The 13,084-nt window shown below is 36.1% G+C and overlaps 1 protein-coding gene across 2 annotated transcripts in view; it reads right to left on the reverse strand.

The window, feature by feature from the left end:
* The window catches only part of LOC309809112 (CD302 antigen), a 128,166-nt gene that overhangs the window by 50,773 nt on the left and 64,309 nt on the right, over positions 1 to 13,084 (reverse strand). For both annotated transcript variants that reach the window (XM_082629885.1, XM_082629883.1), the window contains exons 26-30: positions 9,854 to 10,019; positions 8,183 to 8,350; positions 6,851 to 6,967; positions 3,233 to 3,427; positions 357 to 583 (exon numbers count right to left, since the gene is read on the reverse strand). In XM_082629885.1, coding sequence (XP_082486011.1) covers positions 357 to 583; positions 3,233 to 3,427; positions 6,851 to 6,967; positions 8,183 to 8,350; positions 9,854 to 10,019 — 873 coding nt within the window. The remainder of the gene's footprint in view (positions 1 to 356; positions 584 to 3,232; positions 3,428 to 6,850; positions 6,968 to 8,182; positions 8,351 to 9,853; positions 10,020 to 13,084) is intronic.

A 13,084-nucleotide genomic window follows, 5' to 3' on the forward strand; every position in this document is an offset into this window, starting at 1 on the left:
CCTGCCACTCGTATTGGAACTCAGGTTTTTCTGATCCTGTGCTATTACCTTTTCACCAGCTCTCCAACTGGTCTATCCCAAATAAGTTACAGGGCTGTTGTTGAGACATTAATCTACTAAGCCCTTGGGATGGATTGGCAGTGTCTAGGGCAGCTGCAGTTCTGGCCATTTGCCTAGCTCACTCTAGAATATAATTTTCCATTTGCTCTATGTTGTGAAAAGATAGAAAGCACTATGGGATGCAAATGTAATCCGAGGACTTAATCTGATGTTATACTTTGAATTAATATCTTATGCTCAAATTTCCAACCCTCTAACATATTTGGAAAATTTCTGGAAAACAAAACAAGACTTACATCATGACTTGAGAGCCCAACCCACAGTGGAAATCCATCACGCTTCACGATATCTTCCAGAAAAAGCTGGCCATTTTGGTCATGAACACTTGCCAAATGACCTCCACTTTGAGAACATGTATTTAATGCTTCATACCATGTTACCCTTTTTTGAATAACATTATAAATACCATCTTTATGTGGAATAAACCGTGGCAGAGTAGTATTATAGTCTTCTTTGTAGTCAACTGTAATATTTAAATTAAGGGTGTTAGTGATTAAATTTAAATTATTCAAAATACATATTTTGGGTAAGGTTGGACATGCAATCATTTCAAAAGTTAAATAAAACTGGGGCTTCCCTGGTGGCACAGTGGTTGAGAATCTGCCTGCCAGTGCAGGGGACACAGGTTCGAGCCCTGGTCTGGGAAGAGTCCACATGCCACGGAGCAACTGGGCCCGTGAGCCACAATTACTGAGCCTGCGCGTCTGGAGCCTGTGTTCCGCAACAACAGATGCCGCGACAGTGAGAGGCCTGCGCACCACGATGACGAGTGGTCCCCGCTTGCCACAACTAGAGAAAGCCCACGCACAGAAACGAAGACCCAACACAGCCAAAAATAAATAAATAAATAAATATTTTTTTAAAAAAACCTTCCTCCCCTGAACCCTTGGATAGCCTTGATCAGATACTTTTAAATAAATAAATAAATAAATAAAACTGGGCCTCTTAATAAGGGAGGTCAAATGCATACTTTCTTTTTCTTATAGCCACAGCACATATAATAGGCTCTTAACTATTACAATTGTCTGAGTGATTTAAAAAAGGCATAAACATTGTCTTTTATTTAAGGAGCTCACATATTAGTTGGGCACAGAAAACAACAACACCTGAAATGAGGGCAAAACAATTAACCACTAAAATATGTGTGACTGACTAGAGAAAGAAAGAGTCATCTGAATTAAGGGAGTCAGAAAACCTGCTTCATAAATTAGATCTCCAGACTTGAGGTTAGCTGAAATTAGGACTCAAAAGAAATAAGGTAACCAGAAAGTCAGCTAAAAACAAACAACAGTAATAACAAAACCACAATGATGAGGGTATTTCAAAAGGACACAGAAGCCAAGTAAAAGAGCTCCCAAAGGCCAAATCTGAAACAATTTGAGCAAAATATTAAATAATATAGTCTATTAGCTTAAAACCCAAAGTATAAAATAAATAACCATGAGCCCGTGCTGATATAAATAAATGACAAAATAAAATTTTTTTAATGGGAGCGAATAGACAAATCTCCTGTGTAGAATTCCAAGCATAGATACTTCCCACCTCAGGAAGGTAGAGAATAACTCTGCATTTCACAAGTAAGGACTGAGTATGGTAACTTCCTTACAAAGAGTATGATATAGAAAGGGGGAAGAATAGTAACTCTGCAGTGGAGAAAGCTAATGAAAGTTACCTAGACCCAGGTGATCAAGGTCAAAATCGACAGTGATAAGTAAGTCATGCTGACAGAATATACCCTTCACAGGATGTGATGAGAATGACATTTTACCTCTGTGTTTTTTTCCCTAAACCCCAAACTCATAACCCCAGTTTAATCATGAGAAAAACATCAGCCAACCCAAACTGAGGGACATCCTACAAAACACATGACCAGTGCTCCGTGAAACTGTCAAAAAAAGCAAGAAAATCTGAGAAACTATCACAGCTGAGAAGAACCTAAAAAGACATGAAGACCAAGTGTAACGTGGTATCCTGGATGAATTCCTGAACAGAAAACCAACATAAAGTAAAAACTAAGAAAATCTGAACAAGGTATGGACTTTAGGTAATAATAATTTACCAACATTGGTTTATTTGTTGTGACAAGTGTACCATACTAATGTTAGATGTCAACAACAGGGGAAACTGGTTATGGTGTATATGGGAACTCTCTGTACTATCTTTGCGACTTTTCTGTAAATATAAAACTATTCTAAAATGAAAATTTATTTAAAAAGGAAAGAAAAAAGAAGGTAGAAGACATCATGACAGGAAAAAAAAATAAATAAAGGTGCAAATGAGAATGGGTATACACTGTACATGGGACAGTGAAGAGATCAGCCTGACAGGAAAAGATACTTACTGAACCAAAAATGGGGAAAAAAATGGAGACTGGGAGAAAACCTAGAATTTTAGAATAGACTCTGGTTTCTAAAAAGTCTCAAAAGCTTACATGAACTCAAAGCAATTAATAATAGGGAATCCCTGGAGATTGTTGATGGAAATGGTGCATCAGAAAGTTATTCTGCAGGACTATGAAGGGAGAAAATGGGCCTGGATGCAACTGTGATGGGCTCCATGTTAGCAGAGGGCTTAGAGCAGAATGGCCATAGGAACAGTTTTTAAGCTGTGAAAAATTTAAATCTGACATGCATTTAAAAATACACGTATTTAAGGAATTAGGCATGGTTGAGAGACATTCACTTTCAGCCTGGAATCTCAAAACTCTACCCAAACACATTTCCTTATTTATAGAAATCTTATCCATCCTTCAAGGCCCAACCAAGTTTTTCCTCCTCCTCAGTGCATTCTTTGTTTTCATTACTCCTGTTTTCATTGGTCTCTTTTGACTTCCCAACAAATGTAAGCCTGTACCAAATAAGCTAAGACTAACCTGCATAAAACAGTGATAAACATTTAATGCTGTCTCCCCAACTACATTTTATTCCTTGAGATCAAGACCATGACACCAGGGAGTGTGTCTTTTCCTTCCTCTGTGATGTCTACAGCGCCTCTCATAGGACCGAATACAAGGGAGCCACTCAAAAAGTACAACTGCATGATTCCCACTAGTGAAGCTAATGACTTTACATTCTTCTTCCCTGGAGTAGAAACTCTACATTAGCATACTTACCCATTTCAATTTTGCAAGCCAGAATGCTGTGCTGGTGAAAGTAAAGTATGTCCTCAACAACATGAAAGGTTTGAATATCCCAGAAGCCATCAGTATTCAAGCCAGCAAAAAACTTGCCATTTTTTACAGCTGGTCTTCCTGATCTCCAGTGTGTATATGACAGCGTGGTCTTATCAGACCACATGAGGGAATTATCTAGAAAAGAAACACTTTTTTCTATGCTTAGAGATTAAATCAAGACTTGAATTACACTTATGAGGTTAATATTTCAAACTCAACTAATTTTCTTTCTTCTTTCACCAGCTTCTAAAAGGTTGTATCATTATGTGTGTCCCTCTAAAATATTTTCTAATTATAACAGTAAACCATGCTTATTTTTAATATAGAAAGTACACATTATAAACATGAAAATTAAAATTTATTTATCATTCAACCATCCTGAAGTAACTTTACATTTTGTTATTTTTTCATCCAATATTCATTTTTTCCTACATATATGTTTAATTGTAATGGAAATTAACACAATTATTTTATTTAAAAAATTAACATATATAAAACTAGTGATAGAAACCTCTTCTCTGGACCTAAACTGTGCACAATTTATGTCGATTGATTTTTGACAAGGGTGCCAAGACAATTCAATGGGGAAAGAATAGTTCCTGGGACAACAGGATATCTACATGCAAAAAAAATGAAGTTGGACCTTCTCCTTTCACCATACAAAAAACTCAAAATTGATCACAGACCTATATATAAGAGCTAAAACTATAAAACTCTTAGAAGAAAACACAGGAGTATGTCTTCACGAGCCTAGGATAGGCAAAGTCGATAGACACAAGTGATAAAATAAAAAATAGATAAACTGGGCTTCATTAAAATTTTTAAAGTTTTTGTGCTACAAATTATACTACCAAGAAAGTGATGAGAGAAAATATTTATAGATCATTTCTTTGACAAGGGACTTATATCCAGAATACATTAAAAAATGCTTAAAACTCAATAATAAAAAAGACAAATAATTTAAAAAATGGGAAAAGGATTAGAATATAGATTTCTCCAAAGATAACATACAAATAGTCAATAAGCACACGAAATGATGTTTAATATCATTAATCAATAGGGATATGAAATAAAAACCTCAATGAGATACCACTTCATGCCCACTGGAATGGCTATAATCAACATAACAGATAAAAGCAACTGTTGGCATGATATAGAGAAATTGGAACCCCTAAAGGAAAATGGTACAGCAGCTTTGGAAAACCGTCTATTAGTTCTTCAAAGGGTTACACAAAGACCCAGCAATTCCACTCCTAGGTATATACCCAAGAGAAACAAAAACATATATCCACATAAAAACTTGTACATGAATGTTATTCATAATAACCAAAAAAGTGAAAACCTAAATACCCATCAACCAATGAATGGATAAATAAAACGTGGTATATCCATACAATGGGATATTATTCAGCCAAAAAAGGAATGAAACTTTTTACAGTGCCACATGCATAAACCTTGAAACCATTATGCTAAGTGGAATAAGCCAGTCACAAAATAGTCACATATTATATGATCTCACGTACATGAAATGTCTAGAGTAGGCAATCTGTAGAGACAGAAAATAGATCAGTGGTTGCTGAGGGTTGGGAGAGGGGATGGGGAATGAGGAGGGACTGCTAAATGGGTATGATGTTTCTTTGGGGGATAGCGATAGTTGCACAACCCTGTGAGTATACCAAAAGCCACTAAATTGTATACCTTAAGTGGCTGAATTGTATGCTACGTGAATATACCTTACTAAAGTTTTTGGTAAAACAAGTTGCTAGGCCTATTAAAATTATGAATTGGTATGAAGAGTGATGTCATTATTACCTACACATACTCCTTGTTGTCCTGGTTATTTCTTCCTTTTACTGATTACCATCTCCCAAGGCATTCTACCTAAACATCTGCCTGCAGCCATGATACACAAGAAATATGGTACATATGATTTGGTTCTTGCTTGCTGCTTTATATCACCTCATGTCTTTGAGTCCCTCTTTCCCTCTCCCCAAATGTTAATAAAGTTACAATTTTCTGGCCAATGCGATGGGCAATGGTATATTTCTAAAGTTGTTATAACAAAAGAGTCACTTTTTCACTTGGCTTGAAATATCTCTCAGTTGACACATGGCTTCTCTTAGTAATTTCTATTCGCAGCCCTACTTTTGAAGAAGTCAGAACTTTAAAAAAAAAACAGAATCCTTTGTATAGGTGGTATATACAATTAAATAGTATTTAAGCATATTTAAATGATACAAAACCGCTATGGATATAAATTAAGCCAGTAAGAATTAGTTTTAAGCCAAATTTACTGTTTGCTGGAAATATCTTTCTATATGTCTCTCATATGTCTGTATATTTTAATAGAAGTTTTGTTACAACTACATTTTATAAAATAAGTTAAGATGATTAAAAGAAAGCCTACAGATCTGAAAATGCTTTTCAGAATACAGAATACACTTTCAGTTGTTTCTGATAATATAACTAACCAAGTACAGCAAAGGGTACAATTGAAATATCTTAACTATATCCTGGGTATAGTTTCTGTTGCTCCACATGGGATCAATGTTTCCTCAGTTACTTTCAGGTAAAGCTTGGGAACTTTCTACCTAGTTCCTCTCCATTTTTTTCCATTCCTAAATTTAAGAGTGTTCAAGCATCATTAGAGAAAAGGATTGGGCAACTAAGTCCTACCATGATGAACTCATCTTCAGCTGGCAACCCAAGTCTTACCCATTACTTGATAGCTTAATTTTTGTTAGCTCATCTGCAAGCCATAAACATTTAAGAAAAACCTGAGTAATTCTAAGAAAGAGACAGGTTAGATAGCAAAGAGAAGACTATTTATAAAATGGTCAGATTTGAGTAATTAAGTTTCTTTGCCTACACTACCTCTAGCTATCATTGTCCTGTGCCCCTTATTAAGCCCCTTTTTTGGGGTGAATGTATGATTTTGATGCTTTATGCCCACACAGTGATTTTTTTTCTAATTCCAAAACTTTATGATTTTCAGGACACCTCTAATTGAGTATCTTTCTAAATTGGTCTTATTTCCCCTATTATTAGAGTCTGTGTTTTTAAAAAATTTTCACAGCAATTATATCTTGAATTTGTGGCATTTGCAATCTCAAATATTCTATCCCATTGGCAGACTATGTGTCTCATTTTTCTAATGTATACCCCAAGCCAATGATATAAAACCAAAGATGCAACATTAGTAGAAGTGTATTTCTGTTCTCACTCATCCCACATACATAGAGATATAAAGTAAGTATGGGAGATTTATGCAGCAGTGCAGTCATTTTAGTTAGTCTTGTACTGCTAGGAGGGAGGGTGAAGAAAGGAAATTATTTTCCACCATTTAACTCTAAGCTTGGTGGTAAAGGCATTTTAGTGGCAGAGCAGAGACACAAAAACTGTCTTGGTATTCGTATTAAGTTATGCTGACTGCATAATTATAATTTTGTATACTGATTAACATATACTCTGAAGTATATACTTTCACAGCTTGATAAACAAGTAGTTTATAATGAACTATGAATATAAATAGTGAAAACCAGTAGATTTATAACTTACTTTCATAAGTTATACCTAACATGACCCATGAAGCCATGTAATTGTAGTGTAGAAGCTGCTCAAGAACAAAGTTATTCTCTTTTTCATCTCGAATACTCAGAATATATGATTTTGGATCTGTTAAATAAAAAATAGTCAATAATTTAAATAATTAATTACTTAGAACACTTTGTTTGATAGATTTAGTAATTTTTATTTCCCAGTTTAACACACTCCAAAACTTAAACAATAGTAGAAAATAAGAAAGACATATAAATTAAAACTATCTTGTTGTACTAAATGAATAGGTTAAAACGTTTTCAAACATTTTGATCTTAAATTTGGTCGCACAGAATAGTGGAAAACTAGTAGCTGAAAGGCGAATTTGAAACATTGATTCACTTTACTTTTCCCCATTTAAGGCTTATTTTGAGTTGGTACAAATCCACCTATATTAATGACACACTGTCAAAGACTATAATAAATAAAAACCTCTTAGATGGGCTAAAAGACAGACCTTCCTTTTCCTTAGCGATCACTGTTATAACAGGATTTTAAAAGTTTAATATTTCCCAAAGTGTGTTCCTCAGGGGTTCCTCGGAAAAGAGCTACATTGAAAAAAACTTTACAAATTTTGGTTAACCAAAAGTAAACTAGTTCATTCATGTCAGTATTTCTTAAAGTATATGCTAATGCACATTTGATAATGTTTAAAAGGAAGTGAAGATGTGTGGTATTTCTCACCCTTGTTCTTTAACTAAGGATCTTTTTCTTTACAGAACATCTCAAGAATAGTGTTCCACAGAACACACTTTGGGGAATAAAGGTTTGATATTTTCCATAGGAACTTCCTACAAAGTTGATGGGTCCATTGTTCAAAAGCCACAAATCCTCAGTGGATCTCACAGGAAATATCTGGAGAGTCCTGAGAGCTGAAAGTATGAAATATGTATTTCTTTTAAGCAGAGCTGCTTCTTTCTGCCTTATCTAAGTTTTCAACCACTCAAACTGACCTATTTTCTCTTTGCCCACAGCCTAACTTGATTTAATATCCAGCTCTCTGCTCTCTGGTGTCATTTCTTTCTCTTTTTAAGTAGAACCCATTTATACGTGTAAAGAGAGACTAGTTCCCTAATGGATGGGTAAAAAAGGAGATAACTCCTGTACTTTCCATTTTAACTAAACACAAATTTTAATACTTTGTCATTGATAATGTAGAAATTAGGAGATGAATATTTTTGAGTTCTAGTTACTAGCGTTAATTAGAAATATTTATTGAATATAATACACTCAGATGAGATTTGTTTTCTAACAAGCATAATGCAACATATAATGGCCATACAACATACTTACTCAGTGTCTGGCATTTAGAATGAACTTCATCTTGTGTTGTCACTATATATCTATTCTTTGTTATCATGAAATTGTAGCAAGAGTTCTGAAATGGTATCCATGGAGTATTTAGAACAGGAGATGGACATTGAACACTGTTAACTGGTTTGACCTCTTTTTCAGTCTCATCTAGAAAAAGAATTAATGGTAACAATTCTAACTTCAGATATAAATGTTAAATCCTGTTCATCGTAATTAGACTTGATTTGTAGGAAATATTCAGGAAGCCAAGAAATAATAGCCTGGTTATGCTTGTTCTGTTTATGCTCAAATAAAAGGTGACCTCTTAACTGGCTTTCTGTAGGAAGGAAATTATTTAATACAATTTTCTTTCCCCTGATGTGGAATGAGTAGAAGAATGTGGAAAATGAGGTGTTATTAGGTTAAATGCAGTTTCTCTCTTCCTGCATCACCAAACTTCTAATACAAGGGGCCATTTCAGAGAAACTATACAAACATAATAATAGGCACCTAAATATAACTTTGAGAATTCATCTTCAATTTTCTGGTAACTGATATCTTCTCTAACTTTAAAAGAACATTTTATGAAATACTTGATATTCTAAATAAGTTATTGCTTTAACCAAAGCAAACAGAAATAATTTAAAATCTGACATCTAGAAAAATCTGAATTCAGCCTTTTTTTTTCATTTTATGAAAAGGCCACAGATTCAAAAAGATGCATATAGAGATATGCTCTATTCAAAGCCAATCAAACTGATTCAACACATGGTAGAGACTATGCAATATTTCTCCCAGCTCACAGCCACTCCCTTTGTGAAGTAGTCTTTTTTCTAACCACAAACCCACAAATGTGGGCCCCTGGAAGCTGTAAAACCACTTTCCTCTGACTGGGCTAGAGATGGCATATCTGACTTAAGCTGAGTCTATCAGATTCTCTCTAATCTATCAGATTCTCTCTTTCAATTCTTTTCAGATTTGAAAAGTGGAATTCAGAGATAGTCAATTCATCTCCAGTTATGGCTAAAATTGAAAGCTGCAGAGCTGCCATGTTTCACCATGTGCAGAGAGAAGCAGGAAATGCAGAGAGAAGCAGCAAGTACATAAAGGGAAGAGTGCAGATCCACTGAGAGAAACAGAAAGGAGAGGTGCAAGACAGCATCTCTGGCTTTGAGATCTCCTTTCCTCAGGAGGCTCAGCTCTATCCCCATTTCTGAGGATCTAAATTTCCCTTTTGGCTTAAGCTAGCGTGAGCTAATTACTGTTAGCAACCAAATGAATCTTAACAGTGACTCATAAAAGAAATGTTAAGCATTGATGATAAGAATTACAAAAGAATTCCCAAAAATGTAAGTTTTCCATAAGAATATAAACACAAAATGTATGCAAAATGAGGCTAACAAGGACTTAAAACTCAAAGGTCAATTACTATAGTCAGTTGACAAAAATAAAGATAAAACATATCTAAAATAACAAATTAATGACAAAATATTTAACATATAATAATTCTCCTCAAATACAAATTTTCACAACAGATTTTGTTGTAAAAAGGACATGATTATAATTGCTTTATAATTTTAAAACCAGATTTTACAAAACCATTTCCTCAAAATTCCACTACTCATGAGACTGATAACAATTTAAGAATTAAAATATTTGAAATTAGCATACTTCCTGAAAAATAGCAAATAGCGCCTGGTTGATTATTATCACAGTCAGATGTTTTCCAGAATCCATCAGTGTCTAATACTACACAGTCTTCAAGTTGTTCATTATTTTCAGCCCAGCGACTAAATTGAAGATGTTTCCCATCTGACCAACCAAAGTTGAGTTCATCCTGTATGGAGCAGAAATATATCTTAAGTGGTTATACTTCATGTTATCCCTATTGTATGAGTGTGACCCTCATGGTCGATCTAATAATTTTTAAATTTGTTTTATTTTATTTATTTATTTTTGGCTGTGTTTGGTCTTTGTTGCTGCACACGGGCTTTCTCTAGTTCTGGCAAGCTGGGGCTACTCTTCATTGCAGTGCGTGGGCTTCTCATTGTGGTGGCTTCTTTTGTTGCAGAGCATGGGCTCTAGGCATGCAGGCTTCAGTAGTTGTGGTGCATGGGCTCAGTAGTTGTGGTGCACAGGCTTAGCTGCTCCGTGGCATGTGGGATCTTCCCGGACCAGGGCTTGAACCCGTGTCCCCTGCACTGGCAGGTGGATTCTTAACCACTGCTCCACCAGGGAAGTCCCAATCTAATAATTTTTAATTTTATCTTATGTTTAGCATATATTTACACAGTACTTACTATGCACCAGGCACTGTTTTAGGTACTCTGCAAATATTATATAATCCTCATAACAACCATACGAGATAGGTACTATTATTATATCCATTTTACAGATGAGAAAACTGAAGCCAGTCACACAGAATGTAAACCACAGTGCTGGGATACAAATCCAGGCCATTAGGCCCTGGAGTCCATGGTCTGAACCATTATGCTTTGCTGCCTCACACATAATTGGAACCATTGGTTGTTGGAAATCAGAAAGCTAAAATGGAGTGAGGACCACTGTAAGCTCTGATTAACTTAGAGATAATATGTAGTAGTGGAAAGAACACGGGCTTTAGAGCTAAGCATACCTCGTTTTGAATTCTTCACTTTTTAGCTTTTGATTGTGGCATTACCTTGCCACTTTTCCACTCCTTCATCTATTAAATGGATGTGACACTTAATCTCATGGGGTTGGAATTAATGGGTAACGTGTAAAACACCTAAGTCAGTGGCTCGCTGGTACACAAGAAGAGCTACAGAGACGCCAGCTCCCTTCCTCTTAAACCTTCAGGCCCTGTGGATCTCACACCACCCTTTTCACATTTGTCTTTGAAGAGAAACTTCCTTATTCACTACATTCTATTGTGCACTAGAAGTCTGTGAACATCTATCTTTACGTCCTGATAAGGGCCTGACCACCCACCTGTCTTGAGAGAGGCTTAACAAGGTAGGTACAGATGTGCAGGGGATGGATTGTGAAGTACAGGCCTGCCTGAGTTTTCCTGTGGTGCTGCCAGAGCACCAGCCCTTCCACACTGACCCACTGAGCTATGCTTTCCTGAGGCCTGGGGCAATTTTGCATCACTGGTTTATTTGGAACATTGGGCCAAAGGCCACATGCAGTCTCACAGTCTCCTTAGTGAACCAAAAATAGCAGATGTGGTCAAACCTCAACACCACCAACTGTTTCATTCAGAATTGTTCTCTACCAGTGTTCCAGTTGTAAACTTATGGCCAGTTAATCTCTAAACCAAGTGGCCTCAAATGTGGCCCTTTGCCCCTGTGATGTTGCCTGTACTGAGTATGACCCTGGATTCCTTCCCCCTTGTTGCACTCCCAACGAACCCAGGTCCCTGGGCCTTTGGAACTTTGTTCCTTGTAGATAAGTCATCCCACTCCCACCATCTCTTTACTGAACAATAAATCTCTTTATTAAGACTGTAAGTATCTCTTCACTAAATTCTAGACCTTGATTGATCTTAATTAAAACCTGTCTTTTCTAATAGAATAAGTTCCTTTCAGCATCCACAAGGGAAGGCTGCTTGTTTTTTTTTAGTCTCAGATATCACAGAGCCATGAGAATGAGGTAGTGGGTATTTTTATTTCCTTCAGTCATTTCCTTTGAGGTTTATGCCCTTCTTCTCTGACATTCACTGAGGTCTTGGCAAACTCCCAGAGTCCTTCCTTCTCTCTGACATTCACTTTGGTCTTGGCCTCCTTGCTCCTCCCTGATATTTACTAAGGAGGTGTCCCATGCCTTGCTCTGTCTTCCTGGTCCTACCACTGACTTAGGGACGTCTATGTTCATGTGGATGACTCATCCCGTTCCCAAGCCTTCTTGACTTCCTCTTCTATGGACTTTCACTTCTATGTACTCAAGTGACCTGCTCTCACAGCCACACTCCAGACCTTCTATAACCCAGAACTGCTGCACTGCAGACATTGTAAACATGCCTCAGTCCAGACCAACATCATTTCCTGCATGAATGTCTACAAGAAACTCTAACTGGTCTTCTATCTCTGGACTGCTCACTTCCTTCCCCAGCTTCTGCCCAGCATAGTTTTTCTCAAGTCAAAATCTGATATTGTTACTACCATGTTTAAAATCTTTCAAAACCTTCCCATTGCTTTCAATGTAAAGTTTTATTTATTTACACTCTGCCATGTTCCAAAGATTTCAGGCAGCTTATGAAGATACATAAGAAAGAGCTATGTAAAATTTAATATGTTAAAGAGCAAAAGGGAAAAGAAAAACACAGGTGACAACTGAAAATAGGATAAGAAAGAAGACCAAAATCATCAAGTGGGGAAAAAAAGTTACAAAACTGTATGATCCGAAGTGTCTTAAAAAGAAATACATGTACGTAGAAAAATAACTTGAAGGATATATACCAAATATTTAAACCACATTTATGACTAGATACTGGGATTATAGGTGATTCCAATTTTATTCTTTTAATTTATTCTAACTTTATGATTTTTCTCCAGCAACAATATTGCTTTTGTTTAAAAAGGTTTAAGGTGGTTAAAACTAGGAAATGTAATAACTTAATTACCACCCGCGCAAGAGACACAGTGATGGGTTTCACATAATGCCAAACACAAAAGAGAAAGGAAGTAAAGCAATGTTATGAAGGAATTGATACTGTGGGGTCTAGGGAAGCAGTTCAAGCTGATAATCTGGCTGGACCTGAGGGTACATTTTAAAATCCAGAATTTTGGAGAAGCTAGCCTTCAAGCAATTTCTAAATACTGCTTTTTTAATCGAGCTTTTGACAAATGCTGGTGGTAATAAGTCCAAAGTTTGTCAAAGATAATGTTTACTTCTCCGTCTTAAGTTTTATTCATCCATTCT

The sequence above is a fragment of the Mesoplodon mirus genome, assembly GCF_964341445.2.
Source record: "Mesoplodon mirus genome assembly, chromosome: 8".
Taxonomy (NCBI): domain Eukaryota; kingdom Metazoa; phylum Chordata; class Mammalia; order Artiodactyla; family Ziphiidae; genus Mesoplodon; species Mesoplodon mirus.